This window comes from Ailuropoda melanoleuca, chromosome 16, assembly GCF_002007445.2.
Source record: "Ailuropoda melanoleuca isolate Jingjing chromosome 16, ASM200744v2, whole genome shotgun sequence".
Classification (NCBI taxonomy): Eukaryota; Metazoa; Chordata; class Mammalia; order Carnivora; family Ursidae; genus Ailuropoda; species Ailuropoda melanoleuca.
The window spans coordinates 52,959,710-52,985,652 of NC_048233.1; the positions used below are offsets into that span (position 1 = coordinate 52,959,710).

General features: G+C 50.4%; 1 protein-coding gene across 1 annotated transcript in view; it reads left to right on the top strand.

The window, feature by feature from the left end:
- Window positions 1-322: 322 nt before the first annotated feature.
- Window positions 323-25,943, top strand: part of SLC6A5 (solute carrier family 6 member 5) — a 59,301-nt gene continuing 33,680 nt past the window's right edge. Inside the window, exons 1-7 of the mRNA XM_034644799.1 lie at window positions 323-484; window positions 3,196-3,732; window positions 6,478-6,616; window positions 9,256-9,387; window positions 9,730-9,903; window positions 17,075-17,216; window positions 20,257-20,389. Of these exons, the coding sequence (XP_034500690.1) occupies window positions 323-484; window positions 3,196-3,732; window positions 6,478-6,616; window positions 9,256-9,387; window positions 9,730-9,903; window positions 17,075-17,216; window positions 20,257-20,389 (1,419 nt within the window). The remainder of the gene's footprint in view (window positions 485-3,195; window positions 3,733-6,477; window positions 6,617-9,255; window positions 9,388-9,729; window positions 9,904-17,074; window positions 17,217-20,256; window positions 20,390-25,943) is intronic.

Below are 25,943 nucleotides of genomic sequence, written 5' to 3' on the forward strand. Positions count from 1 at the left end.
GCCTCCGAAGAGAGCGCGACTGGGCCCCCGCGACATCCCTGCCGGAGGGGTGGGGGAAGATTTTCCGGGGTTTGAAAGCGACTTTCTAAACCTCAGTTTCCCGGGCTTCTCAAAGGTTGTTTGCCAAAGCTAAGTGGGATAATTCATGGAAAGCCCTTGCACAATGGTTCAATATTGAGAGCTTAATAAATGTTAACTCGAAACTAAAATAAAAAGCTGCCTGAAACCCGCAAGGCGACTCTCAAGGAAGGCTTCATCAGGGAACCCATGCTCCTTCCATCCTAGTGCATGCAGACCGTGGGTCCCAGCTGGTTGCCCTCGGATGGGCCAGGCGGGCAAGCCAGTGAGCCGCGGCACGGGAGGTCTGAAGGAGGCGGGAGGGGCCTCCGCAGTGCCCCCGGCGCTCACCGCAATCTGCCGCCCCAGCCTCCCCCTGCGGCCTCCGCGGCATTGTCCTCCTGCCGCGTGGGGACCGCCCAGCCGAGTGCGACGGAGCCGACCCCGAGGCGGTGGGGCGGGCTGCGGGCGGCTGGGAAGGCTCAAAGTGCCTTCCTTGGCTCCCAACCCCCGAGGCCAGGGGTTCCCCCAAAGAGCCCGGCCAGAAGGAGAGAGGGGAAGAGTTTTATTAGGCATCCCTTTTCAGGCTTCTTTGTAAAGGTGTCTTCACCTTCTTCTGATTATAGCCATTACTTTGTACTAACAGGAGAGTGCATCTTTTTACCTTTAGGGTCACCTCTCACTCCGCCGCAGTACGGTAGAACGTCCTATTCTCCTGTGGCTTCCCGGTTGCCCAGCCCAGCTACCTGGTTGTTGGAGATCGCGATTTGGAGGATCTCTCAGACCTTGCGCTCCCACATCAGTCCTGGCTGTGGTGGATTTTTATTGAGAGGGCTATGAAGAAAGAGTGGGTGTCCTTTGACTTTGAAAATGACCTAAGAACGAGGTCACTGTTGGAAATAATTCCCTCTTTATTTCTCGAAAGTATTTTCAGAGGAGCCTAAAAAATACAATGAGAACAGTCATAGTTTTACTCAGAATTTCTTTTGTGTTAGTAGAGATAAAATAGGAAGGCAAATATTAGACCTCAATTTGTAAGTGAAACCCCTAGTTTTCTGGGAGGGCTGTCTGACAGCCCTCAAACACTGGTTGTCTGCGAGGGTAGGGCTGTGAGGATCGAAAGTCTGCATACACACAGGCAGGTACACCCTTATAAACGAGGAACGAGTGAGCACTGGCCATCCCAGAGCTGTAGCGCTACGTGCAGACCCTCGATCTCGTGGTAATATTGTGGAATCCGCTGCCTGCTGATCGGAGAGGCAGCTATGGGATCTAGAGGAAGAGAAAGATGGAAACATGACAGTGATTTAATTCCTTCCCCCTCTCCCACCTCGTAGCCCAATCCGCTCTGTTGGCGGCTGCGTCTCGCCTTGGGTGCAGTGGGACGTGTCCCTCCCATGTTTCCCTTAATTAGGAGGAGGCAAACTTCTGTCATCCCCTCCCGCCGGCTTCGGTTTAGTAATCAGACCCACATGAGTCACGCCGAACACGCAGCCCCCTCCCGCCGGAGGGACAACTGGCCAGCGTACTCTTGGCTGTTGTCCCTTTAAAACTCGAATCCAAGGGGGTAATGATTTATCAAACTTGTATTATCAAGAAAATGTCAAACGAAGGGCACCTTGCTTTGCACTGACGCAAACCTGGCCTTTCCCAAGGAGATATAGAAACCGCCTCTCTTGCTGGAGTCAAACCCGGTCTTGTCAATAGCTGGTTTCACTCTCCACCCGTTCAATCTGTTGCCGGTGTCAGACATGGTGAGTGTTTGCTTTTGTTCTTTTAAGAGGAGAGGGAGCTGCGGGTGGAGGGAGGGCAGATTCGTTTAGCATACTTCTTTTTGAAGTGTTCTGTGCATTTTGGAAGAGGAAGGGAGGGCAGTTCTCGAAGCGGTAGGTATTTTGTTCTTGTGAGCATCAACTGAGATCGAAAAGAGCTTTCTGAGGCTGTGGTGGTTGGAGGTCTCCTAACCGCGGTCCCGGGCACTGTCCTTGGTGCTGAAAGCCAGGTGCTGGTCCTGAGGCTGGTCGCTCAGAGTACTATAGGCTATTGAGATAAGAATGCTTGCTGGAGCCAAGGTACTTAATGAGTACTGATCAAGCAATTTAATGAGTTCTGATCTGTGCATTTATGAAAGACGGTTAGGTGAGATATGCGCGGTTGAGGTGAAGGTTATATGATCATTCTTACAGTATAATAGTAAATATTGGTGCTAATATTTAGGGAGCCCCAGAAGATAACACCAGGAGAGAAAGCAGACGGAAAAACCACCGCTGGCATTTCTCTTCATTTGAAACTCAACTGAGAAAAAGCAAATGAAAATTACTACTGAGTTTTGGACCCCTAGCAGCTGTAGGGGCATGAAGAACATTAGACTCCTGTGAATAGTTATTGGAGGGAGAAGGGGAATCAAAAAACTTTGCGTGTTGTTTTACCTATCTGGGAATCTGTAAGTGTGTAGGTCGTGTAAGATAACAAACCTGGTTACTATCTTGTGTTTTACATCTGGTTTATTATGGTTGTTGTGGGGTTGTTGTTCTTGTTGTGTTGATCGCCATCCTTACCCCTGCCTTTACTACCTGGAGGGCGGGGATGGATTTGGGATTCGCGCAACCTATTTGGCCTGAAATACTCGCAGGTGCCAGGGCATCAGCTTTGTAGCCACAGCTTGCCTATAGCTTATTAAAAAAAAAAAAAGGCAATGTGCATTATTGAATGACAAAGGAAATGGGGCGGAAAATTAAAGAATCTTTCTACAATGGTGATGGGGAAGTGGGCACCCTACAGCCGTGATGTGAAATCCAAAGAGGGTGGGGAGCTCATGGCTGTAGGGCTATTTCCACCCTCCTCTTCTCCCCCCGTCAAAAAACCCATTTCTGTCTATTTTCTAAATTTTCCCACCATCAGAGAGAGGAATATTAACCGCTTTATGCCATCTGGTTATTGATAAGACAAGCTAATTGAGAAATACAGTTTTTCCTGGAGAGGGAAAAAAAATCCGGATTCCAGTTTATTCCCTAGATATTGTGTCTGACCCTGAGTGGTGAACGTCTTTATATGTAGATACAGGTATTTTTAAAGCAGCCGTGACTTTTTTTTTTTTTTTTTTTTTTTTTGTGCACGAACTTCACATTGTATTTGCAGGATTGCGGTGCTCCCAAAGAAATAAATAAACAACCAGCCAACAGCCTGGGGGCTGCGATGGCGCTGGGCCACCACGATGGCCCGTGCGCGCCCAGGACCAGCCCGGAGCAGGAGCTTCCCGCGGCCGCCGCCGCGCCGACGCCGCGTGTGCCCAGGTCCGCTTCCACCGGCGCCCAAACTTTTCAGTCCCCTGACGCGCGAGCCTGCGAGGCAGAGCGGCCGGGAGTGGGGGCTTGCAAACTCAGCAGCCCGCGGGCGCCGGCGGCCTCGGCAGCTCCGAGGGACTTGAGCGAGGCGCGCAGTGCGCAGGCCGCCGCTCCTTCTGGGGCCGCCGGGCCCGGCAACGCTCTTCATTGTAAGATTCCAGCTCTGCGCGGCCCCGAGGGGGATGCTAACGTGAGTGTGGGCAAGGGCACCCTGGAGCGGAACAATACCCCGGCTGTGGGCTGGGTGAATATGAGCCAGAGCACCGTGGTGCTGGGCACGGATGGAATCACGTCCGTGCTCCCGGGCAGCGTGGCCACCGCTGCCGCCCAGGTAAGCAGGTCGCGCTCAGCCCGCGCCGCCTCCTGCTCCCTAGGCGTGCGAGGCGACCCGGGCTGTAGCGGGTGCACGTGTGCTGATGGGGAGACCGGTTGGCAGTGCCAGGTAATGGATGCGGGAGACAGCTTTGGGGCTTCGGAAGCTCGCACTGCGCTGGGGTCCCCAGTTCAGGGCGCTAGGGCTGTAGTGACCCTGCCAGAGATATCGAGAACTCAGGATCTGCCACCCCCTATCCCTCCCCATCCTCGGTCTCGGACATTAGGGTGCAGCCTCATTGAGCAGTTGCGGCAGATAGGTTTACGAAAACAGGACTCCCCCTTTTGTCTATGACTGAGCCTTTTCTTTAAAATGTTTTCTCTTAATTAAACAAATTTAAAAAGGGGCACCTGGGCGGCTCAGTAGAGCCTCCCACTGGATTTCAGCTCGGGTCCTCATCTCAGGGTCCTGAGTTCGGGCCCCAAGAGTTGGGCTCCACGCTGGCGGGAGCCTACTTTAAAAAATAAAAATTAAAAATTAAATACAGAGGAACACCCCCCCCCACCGCACTACGGGGATTAACAGTTTAAGTACTACAGCCTTTTCACTTAGAGTTACCAGCTATGAGAACTCTGATGAGAGGTGGGTATACGTGAAGCTACTTCCGAAGCTTAGGCTTCAGGACTCTTCCAAAACCTGGTACCTAATTTTGTTATCATAACTTTGTGTATTTTTGTTTTTGTTTTTTGTTTTTTTTTTTAAAGGGGACCTATCTCAATCGAATAAGCTCCATGCCCCACAAACCTGGAGCTGCCTCTGGATTTGATCCTTTATGCTCAACCAGAGTCATGAAAAACCCACAGAGCAAATCCCAATCCTGGGTTAGGCAACTAATAATAACTGATTACTATTACCCTCTCTCAAGTGGGCTCTTGTCTTCTTCCATTTCCCTCCAGTCCCCCTCCTTCCTCTGATCTCTTCCTTTCTCTGTCCTGTCTCACCTGCTTTAGCTCTTCCCTTTCCACCCCCTGTCTTTCTGCAGTCTCCTCCCCTTCCCTGGGCTTGGGGGCTAGTCATGCATCCAGTGGTGGGTGCTGGAATCAAAACACCTGCCTGCCTGAGATTTCAGGTTTATGCAACCCTTGTGTTCAAGGTCATTCTAGTGTTTGTACACACACACACACATACACTCATCCACAGGCCCTCATTGCAGGAGCCCAGCTGTTCGAATAATAACTAGAAATGAACATACACTTGCCCCTGTTTTTGGAGTCCACTTCTGGAGCGTTTGTCTGTATATATTAACTGCCTCTGACAGCATGTGCCCAACAGCGTGACCCCAGGTGGAGGCAGAAAATTGTTTCAAATGCCTTGCTTAACCTCCGCACTGCGGCAAAGGCAGCTGGAACTCCCACCCCTTTAGCTCAGGAAGAAAGGGAGGGTGGGTGGGGCTGGAGGTGGTGTGCTTGGGAGAGGAGCCTATGGGGGGATGTTGCAGATGTTCAGAGGAGATGAGGCCCGGCATTTGCCTATCATCAGTTCTGCCCATTTTTCCGTGCTTGTCTTTCTGACATCTACCTCGGCCCTTCTCTCTTCCAGAGACTTCCTCCTCTCCTGATAGCTCCTTCACCGCCCACAGCCTGTGCAACAGTGTGAGACATACCAGGTTGCTAGAATAGAAATGAAGTATGACTGAGGAGGCGGAAGCCGGGCAATGATTTGGGTCCCTGGAACCTTTGTGTGTTGTCCAGGTGTCCTGAACATTTTGAATTTATTTGAGGTGGCTTCACCTCCATCCTTTCCTGCTTAGTAGTGAGGCATTCCAGAATGAGGTACTGCCCCTAAGAGAGCATCTTAGGGTGAAGATGGAGATGTGAGCCTCAAAGGTCCATAGATTACTGGAGCTGGAAGGTGCCTCAGGGGATAGTTATTCTGAACCCCTCGTTTTACAGATGGGGGCACAGAGGCTCAGAGAGAGCAAGTGGCTTGCCTGGGATTATCCAGTGGTAAAGTTTAGACCAGAACTCAAGGCTTTCGCTGTCCTGTCTTTTACCATATCTACCTTCTCCGTTCTTCCTCTTCTTTCACACTCACATCTCCCTCCTGCCTGTTTCCCTTTCCCTGGTGTTGAGAGATGCCCCCCCCCCCGTAAATTAGCTGACCAGGCCGGTTCTGCCCGTTGGCTTTGGCAGAGAATGTGATTCAGGGGCTCTGGCTGGCTTCGGGCATTGCAGCTCTGTTTCTGGCCTAGCAGACTCCAGAGGGAGAAAGGGCTGAGGAGCGGTTGTGTTGAGAGTTTTGGGGAGGGACGGGTTGGTTAGGGATCTGCTTGCTGGGGATTCTAGGCATGATACTGGGGGGGCTGCTTGCCAACTGAACTCTTGGTCAGGGGTTGGGGATGGAGGGACCTGCTTGCAATCAACCAACAGGTTCAAGGTTTGGGGAAAGCTGCTTGCTGGTGTGCCCTGACTGCAGGATTTGGGAAGGGGGGCTTTAGGGGGGGTCTGTTGAAGAGGAACCTTCAGACCAGAATTGGGAGCCTGCTTGCTGAAAGACTCTCAGTGCAGGGTTGAAGGGAGAGGGCCCTGCTTGTAGATGCATCTTCTCTTCCAGATTGGGGTCCTGCTTGCCAATGCATCCTCGGTTGGAACTTGGGGGCCTGCTTGCTGGGAAAGACCGTCAGCAGGGGGGAGGGGCGGAATGGGGCCTGCTTGTGGATCGACCCCAGGGCTCTTATCCGACAATGTGCTTTTCCGCCCCCAGGAGGACGAGCAAGGGGATGAGAATAAGGCCCGAGGGAACTGGTCCAGCAAACTGGACTTCATCCTGTCCATGGTGGGGTACGCAGTGGGGCTGGGCAATGTCTGGAGGTTTCCCTACCTGGCCTTCCAGAACGGGGGAGGTATGGCTTTTCCGGTCTTTCCGCCTGCGGCGGGGGCGGGGTGGGCACGTGCGGGTTGGGGAGGCACACAGAGCCCCAGGGCTGGGCTCGGATGGGAGGCTCCAAGCAGCCTCCTCACGCTCCAGCCCCATCCCCAGTGGGCCTCAGTGCTGAGCCGGAGGGCAGGAGCCATGGTAACTGATTGGTGCTAGATCCAGGAGGCTTTTATCAGGGATGGAGCTCAGGGGAGAGGTGGGCCTCTGTGATCCCCCCCACTGAACCAGCTCGGGGGACCAGGTCCTGAGCCAAGTGGACACTGACACAGGGGAGTTCAAACTTGAATTTAGCTGGTTAATATTCTGGTAGCAGCACACTCTGTGCACCCACACAGCAGTAACTGTGTGGTCCTGGACACCAAATTAAGGACGGTTTAAGATGATAACCTGGAAATCTGAGCCTACACGGGAGACTTTGGGAACGGGCATTTGAGTCATGTGGAATGCAGGCTGCAGGCGAACCACACGGTGTGAATGGAGAGATGCTGGGGGTCGTACTCTTGAAAACCTCTCAGAAGTACCCACGCATGTACATCCTCTTGGGCACAAGCGGGGCAGATTTCGACTTCAGCCAAATCATTTGGCAAAAAACGGTTTTCGTTTCATTGGTCTTCACTGGGTGGAAGAAGCTGCTTTTGAAGGAAAACCATTTCTGAAATGGTGAGGATGCCAGTTAGGGGCACACCAGCGGCCCGGCCTCTAGAATCCCCTGTACCGCTTGTGTACCCACCATGGAGGGGGGACCCGGCACATTCAGGGGCCTCTTTGCTTGCCCTCTCCACCTTGAAGCATCTTGACCAGCGGCTTGCCCACCCCCACATTGCCCAAACTGACAAGTTCCCCTCTCGGAACCAGGACTCCCTCCTAGGACCAAAGAGACCCTCACCCCATCAGGTTAGGGGTTTTGTTTTTTTGTTTTCTCTTGGGTGGGCTCCAGACAGTAGACAGGGGCTGTGCCATGGGACAGAAAAATGTGCCTTCTCTCCTCCAATTCCAAATGAGGACACACTGACAGGTACTTATGAGGACTGCAGATACTTTGCAACCAGAGATGCCCTGAAAACAGAAGAACGTGTGCTGGCCGCACAAATGTAGGCACCCCAGCTGAGTTTCCACTTGGTTTTCTGCAAGAGTCCCAGCCCAGGGTGCAGGAAGTGGGCCAGAGATGCTGTAATAAGGTTTCCAGTGACAGGGAGCGGCTGGGTGCACAAGATGGGACTAGGGAGGGAGTTCAGCTGGTGAAACAGCTCGGTTTTGCTCCCCGCCCCCTGCCACCCTTCCCCAGCCCAGGCATTTGCAAAGTGTGGTTCTGTGTCTGGCCAGGCAGTTCCAGGAGCTCCTTGTGGAGCCTTGCACGGGGAGGGAGAGGCAGACCGTTCTGCACTGTGGCTCCGACCCCGCAGCCCTCGGCACTGGGTGGAGAGCTCGCTTCCTCCTTCTCAGGAGCAGAAGAGAAGGATTGCATAACCCACATCTTTCTCAAAACCCCGTCAGGAGAGGCTAGAGCAGGATCCTTGGTTTTACTCCCCATCAGTTCGAGGCCACCGCTGGGGCCTTCCCTGCCTGGAGAGGCCCTGGCGGGAAAGGTCCCTCTGCCAGACAGGAAGTTGGAAAGAGCAGACCAGAGAAAAACCAGCTTTCCTTCCGTGGAGCACAGCGTTCTGGGCTCTGGCATCCCTGATGCCCAAATTGGCTCTGACCCATGCAACAGTCTTCATGGTCCAATCTTTTCAAGGATCATGGCTGCTTCCCACTGCCTTCCTGCACAATCTGAAAGAATCGTTGAAGGGGAAGAGCCCAGAGAACCTCCAGCAGTTTGTGGAGGTCTCCCCGCTACTCCGTCCTGGTTGAGGGTGGGGGGCCTTCCAGGGAATAAAGAGATAAAGGGTTGACAACCTCAGGGAGCTCCCAGTCTAGATAAGATACGAAGTAAATATTGTCAAATGCTTAGTGCCCGGGGAAGGTACTGTGGGAGGACAGAGAAGGGAGGCTTCTTGGAGGAGGAAGCATTTGAGTTGACCTTGAAGGATGAAGGGACCTCTATGTGGGGAAGGAAGTTGAGAAGAGCGTGGTGGCTGTGGTGGTGGGGAGAGGGATGTTCTAGCCACTTGTCTGGCAGAGCAGACCCAGCACCCTTGCCAGGAGGTGTACAGGAAACTTGGGTTATCACACAGAAGGGCTCCTGGAATCTACCTTAGCAGATGTGAGGTCCTTGGAGGGTAGAGCCGCCCTGAAGATTCTACCAAATCTGACTGGAGCAGTGAGTCAAAGGTGTGGATTTGTTGCATTAGAAGAGCTTAATTTGGGGACATTGAAATGCAAAGATAAGAAAAAGAAAAGAAGAGAAAATAATAAAACCCAACCAGCACACACCCCCTATTGACCCATCCAGTGGGGAATTGGGAAGAGGAGTGTGTTTGTGGGGTACTCTCTTGCACTTTGTAGAGGGGGGCTGTTAAATGTCCTGGGGTGCCTGTGGTTGAGCTGGAATATCAAAGGTTTCCTGGAAAAGGAGGGAGAGCCAGCTCCCACCCCAGAGGGCGAATGTAGTCCATGCCAGCTTTGGTCTCCCAGGGCTCTCACTCCCCACTGTCTCTTCCCAAGGTGCTTTCCTCATCCCCTACCTGATGATGCTGGCTCTGGCCGGGTTGCCCATCTTCTTCCTAGAAGTGTCACTGGGCCAGTTTGCCAGCCAGGGACCAGTGTCTGTATGGAAGGCCATCCCGGCCCTACAAGGTGAGTCCAACCTGCCTTCCAGCTTTCTCAGCCCTATCCTGCTCTCTCTGGCACCACGCGTCCTCTAGGAGGGTGATCTGCTTTTGTGAACAGTAGAATTCACGTTTTCCTTTATTGAGGAGTTCCACCTCTGGGACCCTCTGAAGAATGGCCCAAGGTTGCCTCTGGCATTGTTCTGTTGCCAGCAGAATGCCTCAACGCCCCTGATAGATAGAGTCCACTCCACTGTTCGTGTATCCATCTGTAAAAGAGAGCCAAGACCAGCTCCCCACCCCGTGCCCAACTGTAAGAATTCCCTAGGATCTGGGATGGAATAAATCCCCGGAAATTTTGCTTCCACAGGCTGTGGCATCGCGATGCTGATTATCTCCGTCCTGATAGCCATATACTACAATGTGATTATTTGCTACACACTTTTCTACCTGTTTGCCTCCTTTGTGTCTGTGCTGCCCTGGGGCTCCTGCAACAACCCTTGGAACACACCAGAATGCAAAGATAAAACCAAACTTTTATTAGGTAAGTTTGGATATACCTACATTAAGTGGTGGGCGCAGAGATTAAAACAAACAACCACATATACTTAATTCTAACATTTATTTTATTTTTAAAAAATATTTTTTTATTTATTTGAGAGAGAGAGAGTGTGAGAGAGAGAGAGAGAGCACAAATGGGGGAGGGGTAGAGGCAGAGGGAGAAGCAGACTCCCCACTGAGCAGGGAGCCTGATGCAGGATTCGATCCCAGGACCCTGGGATCATGACCTGAGGCACCCATGAGTAACTGGAGTGTTTGCTAAAAATGCAGGTTTACAAGCCCACTGGATGGTCCGTTACATTAGATTTGGGTGGGGTTGGGAAATTTGCATATTAGCAAGGTCTCCAGGTGATTCAATTCCATTCGTTTGCAAGGTACGAGTTGAAAGCAATGGGGTCTTAGAGTCTAGGAGAGTAATGCATGTGATCCTGGGTCCACACTGAACAAAATACTGCTCAGTGCATGACGTATCTATGAGAACAACTGCTTGACCTGAAGACCTCTGATAGAAATGTGCATAATGCAATGCCTAGAAATGGGGATGTCTGTCTGCGGGGAAGTCAGGGAGAGTTCCTGAAGGTCCCTTTTAGACCTGAAATCCCCTGGGGCTTGAAGGCTTAGGGGGAGCTGTCTGCTTGCTGGGTCAAAGGCCAGCAGGTGAAAGTGAGGGGGAGCAGGGCACACTTGGGGGCAAGACCCTCTGGTCTAAATGACATCTCTGCCCCTGATAGTACATGGGTCTGGGTTGGGTAACTTCTCTCTCTGGATCTGCACTTTCATCATTTGTCAAGTAGAAATCAACATATTCTTTATCATCCCCACGTCATGGGATGCTGTAAGGCTACAAGAAACAAAGGATATGGGAGCCCTCCAGAAATCAAGGTGCCTCAGTCACCTTTGGTCTCTGGTCCTTTCGATGGGCGTCAATAAGCAAGTAGTTTCTTGTTTTCCCAGCATATCTGTTATTCTTCCCCTTAAGCTCAGTCTGTGCTGAGGTCAGACTCCCGCAATCTCTACACGATGGGCTCTCAGTGTTGGCCTCCACATCAGCTCCTTTGCCCTCAGAGCCAGCACATTGCAGAGCTGGGGCATTATTCAGTCCTTAGAGTGTGCTAAGAGAGAAAGGTGAACTCTTCCCTCCCACAGCCCCCGAGAGACGCACAGACCTGAAGGCAGAAACGTACACTGCAGCATGTTACGCACACGTTTACGTACCCGCGTGCCATGACCCACCTCCGTGACCAGCCTCCACCTAAAGAGATTTTGAATAAGTCTGAAGAAGAGCTAAAACTAAAGACATGTGCCCATTAAATCCAAACCCTGTGCACCTGGAAGTGCTCAGGAGTGGGGGGGGGTTGTGGAGGTTCCCAGGCATGTGGCTCACTGATGGTATGACCAAGAGTGAGTGTCCCTTAGACTCTCGGGGCATCTGTATGGTCTCCATGCAGATGGGTTCTTGGGTTTGGGCAGCGGTTCTCAGCCCAAGCTTCCACGCACCAGAATCACCCAGGGAACTGACAAATCAAAACATCACTTAGGGTCCACTTCTCACCAGTTAAATCAGACAATTGGGGATGGCATCTAGGATTCTGTAGTTTTAAAGTTCTCCAGGAACCAAAGAACCACTAGGTTGGCGTTTGCCCACACCCCTACATTAGGGTGCCCTTAACCATTTTTGGAATGGAGTGCCCCACCTTCTTGCCCTGCAGTTTCTGCCAGCCCAGTGGTCACCTCGGCAAAGCTACTCTCTGAGAGAATGCCACTCGGTAGCTGTTCACAGGATCACAACCAAGAATTAGCTGAGGGAATGGTTTGCTAGAACATTTTCCAGCATGTAGGATCTAGAGTGCAGAAATATCTCAAGGTTGTCCCGGAGCCTTGCTTGTCCTTCCCAGATTGTGCCTGGGGGGGAAGTCACTTTTCAAAGGAGCACCTGCTGAAGAAGGGCTGCTGGCATGGTTCAGGTTCTATGGGAAGTGCCCCTTGAGACTTCCATCAGGAGCCACGTGGGACATGGTGATCAGTGTCCTGCAGCTGTCCTCTAGGAGGGAGAGTAGTTCAGAAACAACATTCTCTTTTGACAATATAGCACCTTAACACTTAATGATAATGGCTAGCCTCACTTCCTGCACACCAGGCACCACAGGTAACCCTTTTATTCCTATTGCCAACGTACAAGAAGCACAAGCCGACACATGGCTTTATTATTTTTTCCATTTTACAGATGAAAAAACTGGAGCTCAAGGTCATAGAGGTAGCTCTGTGGTAGACCTGGGGTTTGAACCCACGTTTGTCTGCCTCCCAAGGCCACAGTCCGAAAGCACCATGCTAAATGCTCCCCCGTCTACAAAGCAGCTTCATAAATGATGTCTCTGCTCTTCCTAATAAGAGCCCTATGAGTTCCAAGGGGCCAGAGACATGATTACTATTTTGCAGGTGAGAAAGTGAACTGGGCTCAGAGAGTGGAAGTGACAGGCTGTAAGTCGAAAGATAGAACCAGCACTGACATTTAGGTGTCAGGACTCCTGATTCTCTGCTTATCTAGGGTTCCTGAAGAGTCTGTGCTCCAGCGAGTTCTACTTCACCTGTCCTGGCAGAGTGACATCAGTCCATGTGTCCCTGTTTGTAGCTGAGATTCTGTGGGGTAAAAAAAAAGGCTGGGTGAACAGTAGTTGACTTAGCAGTTCTATTTCTGGGGATCTATCTTAAGAGGGAAAATCAGAGCTACAGGTAAGGATTATACATGATTGTTCATGGCAGCCTCATGTACAGTCTTGGAAAACACTAGAAACAACCAAAAGTCAAGTAATTATTGAATAACCCCATGGTTCAAATAATTTATAGTACATCCATAGGATGAAGTATTCTATAATCATTGAACATGAATATTTCATAAAACATGGGGAACTCTTCATCCAAATACACAAGATGTATTACCGATGTAGGACCGTATTTTCTTTTCTACCTTTTCTATGATAGATACATATTTACTTTATCGTCAGAGCATGTACATGTGTATATACGTGTGTGTGTGTGTGTGTGTGTGTGTGTGTGTGTGTGTATTCTTTTTGAAGCAAGCTGAGCGTGTTGACTGGGCCAGGTATGTGGGAGGGGCTGCCCCTGCTTTTGTGGAGTTTCCAGTCTGGCTCACGATAGCCTAGGAAACATTAAAGGCAGAGTAATGGCATTACACAGCCAAGCTCCTAGTCGACTGGTACAAACCATAAAAACGATGCAAGGTCTGAGCAGAGAGAAGCAATAGACGTCTTTCACTCTGGTATTCCCTGGGAGCATACAGACAGGCTGGACAGATTTTTAGCTCATGCTTAGTAAGTACTTTACATTTTTTCCTTTTTTGTTTTTTTAAAGCAAGATGTCAATCCCCACCTTTCTTTGTGCAGCCCCTCCATCTGTCCTTCTCGGTGTTATCCGCACATGGCTGTGTTCCGTTACTGGGACCAGGCTAGCCCTTGTAGAAGTATTGGTCCTTCGGGGTCCTGGGCTGACTTCGAAAAGGCGATGATGGTCTGACTTGCAGACACAGTGGCAGCTTTATGGCCCTACTGCTCTGATGGACAAGTCAGGAGTTCAGACGGTGGCTATTCCAGGCTCTTTCCCAAATGGCCATTCTGAGAGAGGCTTGCTTAGGAAATGGAAAAAAAAATCCCTTCCCCTAGTGCAGTGTTCCCCTAATAATCTCCAGGCTCAGCCTCTCCCCATAACTGCCCGACCATGAGATAGTGGGCCACTTGGTTGCAGGAGGGAGGGATGGGATGCTCTCATTTACGTCCTTCAGTCTGGGCGAGAGGTGTCTTTCCCATGGCTGGCTCAGCATTGCTGGGGTCCTATCGCTCCAGAGGCTCACCTCCCCCATGAGATGCCAGGGCCCTCTAAACCACCCAGCCCTGGCTCTGTCCCAGAGTAGAGGCTGGGCTTGCAGCTTATTTCTAAGTTGTAGGTTATAAGACAGACTGTCTTCCTTAGAAGACTCAACCCTTCAGGTCTCTGTAACAGAGAACGGCTAACCCATGCCCTGACAAGGGAGACCAGCGACTGTTCTGTGAAATGTAGGAGCTGCCTGGGTCATTTCAAATGGGAACACCATAAATACCATTTCTATTTCTGGAATGGCTTCATTTTCATTATAAGTTTAATTAAATGATCCCTTTTCTCCCTAGTCTTTCGTGTGTTTTCATTATTAATAATTGCCCGAGTAAAGAGAATCCCATTCCAACAACTTTCAATTTAGCGCGTCCCTGATCGCTGTTCTTTGTTCGGCCTTGCTGGGCCGCTGAGTGCGACTAACGCGGCCCATCATTCTTCCCTCCGCCGGCCCACCTGAAGGCGCTGGGCGCTGGGAAGCACGCTCCTGCCGCCCAGTGGTGGGAAGGGATACTGCGGGAGGCTTGAGGCTGCGGGGAGCCTGCCGTAGTGACGCAGAAATGGTGTGACCTTGCACTGCCGCTGTGAGCAGGGATCCAGAGACATCCAGAGCCGCTCTCTAGGGAAGATGCCTCGCGTGATTGACAGTGCCAGTTCTGGAAGCGGTCTATGTGGCATTTGCCTGCATGTTAGCGATGTGTTCAGTCTTGGATGGACGTACTTTTTGGCAGGAGTTCAGGAAAAAACTACTGTGCTTACTTAAAGAGAAAGGGATGGAGGTGGTCCTCTATTGTCTTTATTCTGATCGCTGCTGGGGGAAACAAGCGCTTCCTCTGTAAATATTTGATAATTAGGTCGGAATCCCTCTGGAACTCTGTCAGTTGATTAGACTAAAGAAGACTAGGAGGGTAATTTGAGGACATTAAAAAGCAGTGGCTCTCAACCCTGGGAGATTTTTCAGGAGACATTTGAAAATGTTTATAGATACTTGGGGTTGTCACAGTGGGGATGGTGGGGTGGTGGCGGTGGTGGGTGGATGCCTCTGCCATCTAGTGGACAGAGGTCAGGGATGCTGCCAAATGCTCTGCAAAGCCCAGGACAGCTCCCAACGCAGAGAATTATCTGACCCCCAAAGTCAGTAGTAACACCGTGGAAAACCCTGGTCCAAAGAACTCATCAGAGGGAAGAGATTCTTATAATTGTTATTTTTAACATTTTATCCGATATAATGAGATATTCTGGGAGGATGGGGGGAGGCAGTAGGTGATTTATAGCTGGCAAGTAGCATTGTGGGAGAGGATGCTAAGTACTAGAGACGCCCACCCCATAGAAAGGTATAACAACGATGACTGAGTTATGGCTAAAATTGATAAGAGTCCGGCGGTGCTCTAGGCATTGTGAGATTTTTTTTCATCCACGATGTCACTTATTTTGACTTTTGCAACAATCTTGTGAGCTAGACACAACTATTATCAGACAGTGGAGGCTTGGACAGATAAAGGAACTCATCTAAACTCTCAGGGCAGGGGAGCCTCGGAACCCACCGTCTTACTCAGTTTGCTTTTCTGCGGAGGGCATGCATTGAGAGTTAATGCACCAGACCCGGGTGGCCATGTGCTCTTTTGTTGTTGTTGTTGTTTGGTCCATGATATTTAAAAGTAATTTGGTCTTACTTCCAACATTTAAAAATGGAGAGGTTTCATGTAAATATCCAAATTTTCTGCGTCTTTTTCCAGAACACCCGGAAAAGGCATGACGCTGGTTGGCTGGAGCATTCTCCAGTTTGCCAGAGTCCCAACCTCCCCTTATTACCCTCTATTTTATGCCTTCATCATTTGTGTCACCAGCCTGGCTTCTGAAGGTGTTCGAGTCTATGATCCCTGCTCTCGGCTTCATAGTAGAGTGGCTGAGAGCATGGCTTCCAGAGAGAGTGCTTGTTTGCCTCCTGGTTTTGCTGTGTGACCTTGACAAGCATCTGCTCTTCTCCGTGCCTCAGTTTCTTTATCTGCAGCATAGACAGTGGCAATACCTACCTGGTAGGGGTGATGTGAGGCCTAAATTAGTTGGTACGTATAAAGCACTTACAACAGTATCTGGTATGCTTCATGTAAGTGTTAGCCATTATTACTGCTGCTTTTCACTCCTTTGTAAAATAGTATCTTTTAGGATAAAATAGCATCTTGATGGACTCTACTTAAACTATCCATCAAGTGCTCAGTATTTATAAAGCTGTCAGAGAGGCATTGTAATACGGTCAGAAAGACTTCAGCTTCTCCCTATTTAAAATGAACATAATAGGGGCGCCTGGGTGGCTCGGTCAGTTGAGTGTCTGACTCTCGTTCTGGGCTCAGGTCATGATCTCAGGCTTGTGAGATCGAGCCCCGTGCTGGGCTCTGCACTGGGTGTAGAGCCTGCTTAAGATCCTCTCTCTCTCCCCTCTGCTTATTGTCTGTGTGATTTGAATAGAGTTACTCAACCTCGTTGAACTTTTCCCCCACTTTTTTAAAGACTTTTTTTTTACATTTACTTATTTTTATTTGAGAGAGAGAGAGCAGGGGGAGGGGTAGAGGGAGAGGAAGAGAGAGACTCTCAAGGAGACTCCATGGTGAGTGTGGAGTCTGACGTGGGGCTCAATCTGGTGAGCCTGAGATTGTGACCTGAGCCAAAATCAAGAGTCAGACACTTAACTGACCCATGCAGGTTCACCGCCCCCCATCTTAAAAGTGGAGGTAATTGGGGCGCCTGGGTGGCACAGCGGTTAAGCGTCTGCCTTCAGCTCAGGGCGTGATCCCGGCATTATGGGATCGAGCCCCTCATCAGGCTCTTCCGCTGTGAGCCTGCTTCTTCCTCTCCCACTCCCCCTGCTTGTGTCCCCTCTCTCATTGGCTGTCTCTATCTCTGTCGAATAAATAAATAAATCTTAAAAAAAAAAAGTGGAGGTAATAGCACCTACCACCAGGCTGTTGTGAACATTAATGAGATAACACATGCAGAACGCTTGGCACAGCTCTGGCCACATGGGGAGTGCTCCAAAAAGACAGCCTCTGGTATCACCACAAGACACTGCTGTGGGTACCAGGGTCTCCTGCATGAGTAAAACATAATCTTGGGGTTCATCTGCACCTAGCTTTGCTCAGTTACCACTTTCCCAAAGTCACTCTTCAATATGTGGCAACTATTTTTGGGTCTTGGTTTTCGGTTGCTAGAGAGAGACGTGTGTGTATTTTCTGCAAAGCTCTCACCGTGCTTCTGCCCCATCCTCTCTCCAACAGATTCCTGTGTCATCAGCGACCATCCCAAAATACAGATCAAGAACTCAACTTTCTGCATGACTGCCTATCCCAACTTGACAATGGTTAACTTCACCAGCCAGGCCAATAAGACATTTGTCAGTGGGAGTGAAGAGTATTTCAAGTAAGATTTTTTTTTAACTTCTTGAGGGAAACCCAGTGAATGAATGAATTTTCAAGTTGTCGTCCAGAGGTGCAGGTGGCCCAAGGGATGCGTTGCTTCCCTCTGCACCTTCCCTACCTACTTGAGTGATTCGGAAGGAAGGTTCCTTCCCTGGTTGGGCTTCTGAGAGCAGATTGTTGGTCCTCGTGGCTCTGGAGAGTGGAGGTGACTGCATGCTCTTGGTGCTGCTGTCACTCCTGATGTCAGTGACAGAACACTGCAAAACCTTCAGCCAATGTGGTCAAAGCAGACCTTCAGTAAACTAGGTGTTGGGTTTTTTTGGTTTTTTTTTCCTTCCCTCTGAACTTGAGAAGGGAAGAGAGGCAAAAAGCAAAAAAACAAGTCATCGTCAATTATTTAGTTTAAAGAACTATTTTTTAAAAAACAGTTTGCCTTACTTTTGTACTTTCTACGTCCATTGTTTCCAGTCTTTGAGGATTAAGGTTCAGAAATATGAGGAAATCCTCAGCCATCATAGGAAGATTTAATAAAGTTTATGGAATGATTTCTTAAGGTAGATGAATGTGGACAGAGTTCAATGAAGGGTAAATAAGAAATGTTCTCCCGTTAAGCTTTATGTCAGGGTTTATAAACTCAGATGTGTCAGGGGCTTGGCAGGGAGGTTTTGAAGTATGAACAAGGCGATAGGGAATGGTGGGGAGTGTGGCAAACTGGAGAGCCTGTCTGCCACATGGGAGGGAGGCTGCTGCTACTCAGCTCCAAATGGTCACTCTCTTGTGGGAAGGTGGGCCAGTGCTGCTAGGGCTTCCAATTTATTTTATTTTATTTTATTTTATTTTATTTTATTTTATTTTATTTTTATTCTTTAAAGATTTTATTTATTTATTTATTTATTTATTTATTTATTTGAGAGAGAGAACCAAGCAGGGGGAGCAGCAGAGGAAGAGGAGAAGCAGGCTCCCCACTGAGCAGGGAGCCCTATGTGGGGCTGGATCCTAGGACCCTGGGATCATGACCCCAGCCGAAGGCAGACGCTGAACAGACTGAGCCACCCAGGTGCCCCTAGAGCTTCCATTTTATGAGAGGTTGGAAATAAAATCCAAATTTTTATGTCTTTCCCATTCTAAATGTTAGCAAACTAATTCAGATAAAACACCGGGGCCAAGTAAAATCCACATGTCAGCGGGCCCCTGGTTTGTGGCCTTTCCTTAGATGGTAAGAAGTGGTCATTAATATCCCCAGTAGTTCTCCCAATTGCCATTAATTCCTATTCCGGGTTTTCTCTTCTGTGTGCACTCAGAGGGTACATGGAACAGAGCCAAAGGGGGAGTGAGGCTGAATGATGACATAATTCTTTTTGAAGATAATGTAGCAGTGAGAGTGCCTCACCCTGCGTACTGGGAAGCTGAGTTTGACCTGGTGCTTAGATGAAATCTGATCACATCATCCATGTTGTTTGAATGATTTGTAGGTTGGCTTTTGGTGGTCTTTACTAATCCTCTAGGACCAGTCTTCATTTCTAAGAAGAAATGTTATTAGCCTTTTGAGAGGTCCCTTATTAAAGCAGGGTGCCCTTGACATGGCCAAGGTGCCGTGGAATTGTTGCCTAAATGGTTTGCCCATGTAGGGAGTGGGGACTCAGGGGAGAGCCTTTTCATTGCTTGGGAAACATGGTCCCTAAAGTTGAGGAGCTCAGGTCAGTTCCAACCTTGATCACTTTTACTCAACTCTTTTTTTTTTTTAAAGATTTTATTTATTTATTTGAGAGAGAGAAAGATCACGAGCAGGGGGAGAGGGAGAAGCAGACTCCCTGCTGAGCAGGGAGCCCAACTCGGTGCTCATGACCCGAGCCAAAGGCAGATGCTTAACTGACTTAACCCAGGCGCCCCACTTTTTACTCAACTCTTGAGCCCCAGTTGCTGCAGGGATGGAGACAGAAAGGAGCGGGTCTGTTCTAAAACACATGGCTGTGTGCTGCCCACAGCCTCCCCAGTGCACGCTCATGAGCGGGCTGGAGGGCACTGTTGCCAGCGAGGCCAGGAGTGGTGCCACCCTCACATCCCTCTGCAGGTCAGAACGTTCTGGGCTGACGTTTCTGCAGTACTGTAGAGTCTGGGTTCTGGCTGGCCCTTTGTTGAGGTCACAGAAGAACACCAAGCTACAAGCACAGCGCTTGCATCCAGGATGCAGGAGTTGGTCATTGCAGAGCTGAAGGGATTGTCTGAGTCACCACTCCGCATCCCTATGACTACCTCCTGTCCCCAGGAGTGCGGCTGCCTGCCTGCCTGCCTGCCCTGTGGCCAGGCTATAAGCTACCCCCGGGGGTGCAGGGGCTGCCAGGCAGGCCAGGGCTTCTGGAGCAGATACACAGATGACCAGCAGCCCCTTCTGTTTGCGTGTTCTCTGTCTTTGACTACATTCCTTGAACAAGGGCAAGCCAGCCCTGCTTTTCCATTTCAGCCAACCTCGGCCGGCGGACGTGCCCAACGCAACTGGAACTTAAGTACAGAGCAGCAGTTTTAGTCATTGAGCATAGTGACTCTGTTTTTTACATTTAAAATTATGCAAATACAATTGGAATGCAGCCTCATAAAAGAGTAGAACACTACAGAAAAAAAACACAAAAATCGTCCTTGACGGTTCAGAGTTCCTATTAGTGGTGTGTCCTTGTAGAAAGACGTCAGCCTTGGGAGTGCCTGTTGGCAGGCTGGGCTGGGACTCCCAATGCTGTTGGACATGTCACACTTGTCCTGGGGCAGGTCCGGATGCCAATGGAACTGAGAAGCTGCCCAGGGACACGAGAGGCTTCCCAGCACATAATTAGGAACCGGGTAAATCCAGCTGGCCTTTTTGCAGACAGCTGTGGATTCGAACCCAGATCAAAACATCCCTCACCCTGATCTCCTAAGGTCCCTAACTGGGAGGGTGAGGAGGGCTGGGGTTTATTCAAGGCTCCTGGCTCTGCAGGGAGATGAAACCTGCAGACCATCACTTCCCTCCCTCCTCATTCCCCTCCCTGCTTTCTCTTTCCAACTCTTAGGTACTTTGTGCTGAAGATTTCTGCTGGAATTGAATATCCTGGGGAGATCAGGTGGCCACTAGCCTTCTGCCTCTTCCTGGCTTGGGTGATTGTGTATGCGTCCCTGGCAAAAGGAATCAAGACTTCAGGAAAAGTAAGAACTTGTATTTAACAACAACAACAACAACAACAACAAAATCTCTGGGACCCTCAGGGATGGTTGTGTCTTGGAGCCACAAAAGAGCCCTGGAAAGAGTCAGGATACATGCGGGTAATTCTGACTCTGACCCTGAGTGGCTCTGGGGCCTTGGGCAAGTGACTTCACTTCTGTCTGTAAAATGGGATAATAACATCTTCCTTAGGTTTTTTTTTATGCAACTTTTTTTTTTAAGATTTTATTTATTTATTTGACAGAGAGAGGCAGCGAGAGAGGGAACACAAGCAAGGGGANATTTTTTTTTTATGCAACTTTTTTTTTTAAGATTTTATTTATTTATTTGACAGAGAGAGGCAGTGAGAGAGGGAACACAAGCAAGGGGAGTGGGAGAGGAAGAAGCAGGCTTCCTGCCAAGCAGGGAGCCCAATGCAGGGCTCAATCCCAGGACCCTGGGATCATGACCTGAGCCGAAGGCAGATGCTTAACGGCTGAGCCACCCAGGCGCCCCTCAGGGCTGTTTTGAGGACCAAATGAGACAGATGCACACAGAGCTCCCGAGGGACAGTGTGGGTCCTGGTTAGCTTCCTTCCTCCCCNCAGGGCTGTTTTGGGGACCAAATGAGACAGATGCACACAGAGCTCCCGAGGGACAGTGTGGGTCCTGGTTAGCTTCCTTCCTCCCCTGTCGGGGGCTGCCGCTCCATTCAGCAGAGGGGACCCGTGTCCTGTGATTCGGTCGCTCTCCCTACGCTCCAGAGTTAGTGCTTCTGGCTTTTTGCTTCGTGGTCTGGCCGCCAGTCAGTTATTGCTTCTACCGAGAAGCTGGAAAAAAGACCAAAATTGTGAGTTGGATTCCTTCTCATCACTCCCACCACCATGTTCTGGACTTTTCACGCCCTTTTTGCAGCCGCCCCGCCCAACACTTTTCCACTTCACGTGCCCAAAGCCCTACATGGTGATGGTCCTGCCAGTGGGACTTTGGTTGAGTAAAGACTTGGCCACTCCTGCTGGGCAGTTGCTTGGCTCGCCCTTTGGACAGGTTGGAATTCCCACCCCAGGCTCTGTTCCAAGGCACAGAAAACAAGGAGTCCGGGAAAGCTCAGGGCACACTGGATGTTCTTGTAAGGGTCACACTGTTCCCCTCATCTTCCTGCTGCTTTAGAGAAACCCCTTAAACAGTTAACCTGTCACTTGATGATAACCACTATTATTTAATCATCCTAAGACTCATTTGCATGGCTCAGGATGAAACCCAAGATGTCTTTCAGGCCCAAGGAATGAGTGTGATGGTGGTGGACTCAGACCAGAGGTTGTGGGTGATTTGGTCTAGGTGTTCCAGCCAGGGCTCACTGTGGAAGGGTCTCAAGGACACACAGGTCTGTACCACTTCCCACCTCCCAGGTGAGCTTCATTTCCCTGCCAGGTGCCCAAACCTGGCACCCATCAGCACAGAGCTATCTGTCCTCTCCCCGGGCACATGGCCACGCTCACAGTTGCCTTTGGATAACAACTCTTTCTGCTGCCCTCCCTGTAATCTGGAGACACAGGGACTTGGGCTCCAGCAGGATTGTCAGGATGACAACGGGCCGGGGGTGCTCCTCAAATCACATAAGGTTGGGGGAGAAGCAGACTGGGGGTGAGGAGCTGGGTTCTAGTCCGGGGCTTCCCCTGGGCTTTGCTGTGTAGGAACATCTCTACCTGGGCCATGAAACCTGGTTGAGCTTCTAATTTGCTCTTAGCTTTTATCTGTTTTTCTGCTACAATGAAAAGCAAAATTTCCTTGATCCTCACTATTGCGGAAGTCTCCCCATTTCTAAAGTAAAGGCAGTCGGGCTGGGTGATGCCTAAGATGCTGTAATTCTAACATTATTCTGTCTGAACACTTGCTGGGTCAGCTGATCTTTGTTTTCCTCTCCAGCCTCAGTTTCTCCTTTGTAAAATGAGAGCTGGGATCAGGTGACCCCTAAGGAGCCTGCTGGCTCTGAATGAGTGGTTTAAACTAGATTGTTTTTCTAAGGCAGCAGGAAGATGGGGGAAATGTTGAGATGACCCTTACAACAACGGCCCGTGTGTCCTGAGGTTCCTGGACTCCTTGCCTTCTGTGGTTTGGAGCCCAGCCAAGTGCTTGTTTAGCAAGAGTGGCCAAGGATTTGCGCAAACAGATCTCGCTGGCAGGATTGTCACTAACAACTCGAGATAGAGACAGGGCAACCTTGACCATGATTGACGTGGCCAGGTAGGTCTCTAGCAGACAGGTCTCTAGCAGGCTAGGCTAGAGGGGTGACTGCAGGAGAGGGGGTGGTAGGTAAGGAGGGGAAGGATGGCCTGCTGGCTCTAGAGTTAGGGCAGTCTGAGTTCAAATCCTGCCTTTATTGCTTTCTCATTGTATAACTCAGGGCAAACTATTTGACCCACGGAGCCTCAGTTTCTGCATCTGTAAACTGGGGATAACAGTACATACCACATAGGATCTTTATAGGGATTAGATGAGATCAGCCACGTAAAATAGCCGGCGTATGGTCAGTTCTTCACTAGCATTAGCTTTTTTCATGTTTGTGATGCTGAATGACTGATGTATTGGGTGGGCACTGCGCCACTCTGACATCTTGAGAGCAGTGGCTCTGGTGGGGAAATGGGGAGAGAAAGGGAGCTCTGTTGAACACTGTGTGCCCAGCACCGTGGTAACGAGGATGCATGCATCAGTTCATCCATCTGCACAACAGTCTGCCAAGTAAGGACATTTGTTCCCATTTTGTAGATACGGAAGGTGAGGTGCATCAGGGTAGAGCAAATTACCCGAGAGCACACAGCTTTTAAGTGGCAGTGGTGGGATTTGAACCTAGGCCCATTGCCCTTTAAAGCCTGGACTCCTTCCACTACATGAATTCTTTCCCAGGAGGGACTGTTAAGAAGAGAGGAAAATGAGGAGCTGTGGAGTCATTGTTTGCACAGGGGGGAGGAAAAGTGCCCCCACTGGGAGCCAGCACCCTGGCATTCCTACCCCATCTCTGCACCACCAGCTGTCGTTGCCAGGTGGGCAAGTCACAGGAGGCATTGGGGCCTCATTTTCCACATCTACAAACTCAAGGGTTAGAAGGAATGTTCTCTAAGACCCTTTTAGCTTTATTAGTCCATGATGTTTTAGGACAGTGTTACAGCTAGTTCTTTCTGTTGACTTAGGATTTAATTCTTGGTGCTAGATTTTACAGGCTTCTGGTATGGGGATTTTGAGGAGCCCTGGGCAAGTAAGCTTTTCTTTTAGATCTGCTAACTTAACATCCTGCTTCATTGAGAACGGTTGCCAACTAAGGATCAATGATCAATTTTTTTTTTTTTTTAATGAGGAATGCCACCAGAAATAATGAATCACAATTTGTTATCTTGCCCTGGGGTGTGCAGACATTGATCATGGAGCCATTGTTTGGAAGCCAAGGTGAATGCTTGAAATGATTGAAATCCCGTGATGGCGTCAGACTGCCATTTCTAAGCAACAAGGATGCCCACCTTCTCCTGCGGCAAGATGAGCTCAGTTCCTCTTGTGTGGGGCCCTAGGAGACGAGAATGGCCGGTTGCTTCCTACGAGACCTCAGTCTAGAATTCCAGGGGCAGGGGTGACCAGCAGGCTGCCTGAAGGTCAGACCCAGCCCATCTGAGCTCAGGGCCCACTCTGCCTGAGCGTTATGGCAACAACACAAAGCTAACCTAATTAGCTAGCTCAGGCTGCTGGGACCTTACCTTACCACCTGTTCGGAGCCCCCACTGTGAGGAGGATGCTGCCAGGTGTCAGGCCGGCAGGCTGAGATCAACTAGTCACTGTCACTCCTGCCAAGTGGAACTCATTACTGTTTGAGCTTGATTCCTCTGACATTACATCCTGAAACAAGCACATTCTGAAGCCCCCCCCCCCCAGCCCCTTAACACAAGCTGTGCATGAAGCCTCCAGGTACACCTGACTCGCATTTGAATATAAATACCCGGGATTTATACACCAAACCATAGTCCCTTTCAGTTCATCACTGTCACCATTTACAAAGTGAGTGCATTGTCCCACACACCAGGGCCTGGACCTGGGTGAGGCAGGCAAACGCCTAGGGTGGCAAAGTTTAAGGAGACACTCCCTCTTAGGCTCCTGCAAGTGTGGGGTCAGCCCCTGAGAGTGAGTGCCTCCTTCAGTGCGGCCCCCTTAGAGCCTCACTCACTGCACCCTAGTCCCAGCTCTGCCTTGCTCATTTCTGATCACGTGGCCTGCAGGGTGGCCTTGCTGGAAAGAACAGAGGCTTTGGAATTAGCTTCGGGTTTGGATCTTGGCTCCAGCTGGGAGACCTTGAGTGAGATGATGCTTCACCCCTTGTGACATGCGTAATTGGAGTCTCAGTTTCCTCTTCCGCAAAATGGGACTACTCACAGCTGATCCATAGAAGGCGCTCCAGAAGCGGTTGCGTGCAAGCAGGCTCTGGTAGGTGGATGAGAACAGGTGTCCCAGCTGGGGAGGCTGGTGCCATGCTGGTGGTTTTCTTCTGCTGGTCCCCTGCTCCCTGGGTCACCTCTTCTCCCTTGCCTCCTCCCATCCTCACTTCCTACCAGCCCCCATGGTCAGGAGGTGAAGAGGGTATTCCTTCATTTGTCACCTGCCCTACTGTCTTGTTGGGGTGGGGAGGTCAGACTGGTCAGGATCTTCTCCCCCTCCCAGCTCCCTCCCACAGCCAGGGGGACAGCCCTGGGGCTGTCCTGGGGTGGTGAATTTCTCCTGAGATGTCAAATGCCTTTGGGTTTCACAATGTCTCTGTGCGGAAGGACTTTGCTTCAGGGGAAAGAGAGGCGGGTTTGGTGGGGGGGGGGCTGCCCTCCCCCACAGCCCCTGGCAATCACGTTCCCTGACCAGTGGCGTGGCAGTGCAGAGAAAGGAGACCTGCCTGTCCCTGCTCGGTAGCCAGAAGGAAAGGCTTGACCTTGATGGTAGGTGGGGTTTACAGGAAGAAATGGCCCCCCCTGTTTCCTTAACCTGCAGCCTGGCGCAGTGAGAACTCTACCCTTTCAACTGCTGAGGCCACGCACATTGGGCTGATCCCTGACCCCTCTCTCGTTCCACATTGTATCGTCAGGAACTTCTGTCACTCTTCCAGCAAAAGCATATCCCTGGTTGGAGGTGTCACTGTCCCTTGCCAGGAGTACAGTCCGGCCTCCTACCTGCTGTCCCTGCTTCTCCTCTTGCGCCCCTGCAGTATATCCCAGTGGAGCAACCCATGCCGGCTGAAATGTCAGATCCTGTCACCCCTCCCCCAAACTGCTGCATAGCTCCCTAGGTCCCTCAGAGAAGGCCCCACAAAGCTCGACATGATCTGCCCCCCCACCTCTCTGCCTTCCTCTCCTACCTGTGCTCCCGCCAGCCACACTGGCCTCCTCCTTGCTCTTACTACAAGTCAGGAGCACTCTCTCCTTAGGGCCTTTATGCCAGTGGTTCCCTCTGTCTGGACTGTTCTCCCACATACCCATTTGGGTCACTCTCACTTCCTTCAGGTCTTGGCCAACTTGTCAATGAGGCCTTCTTCCCT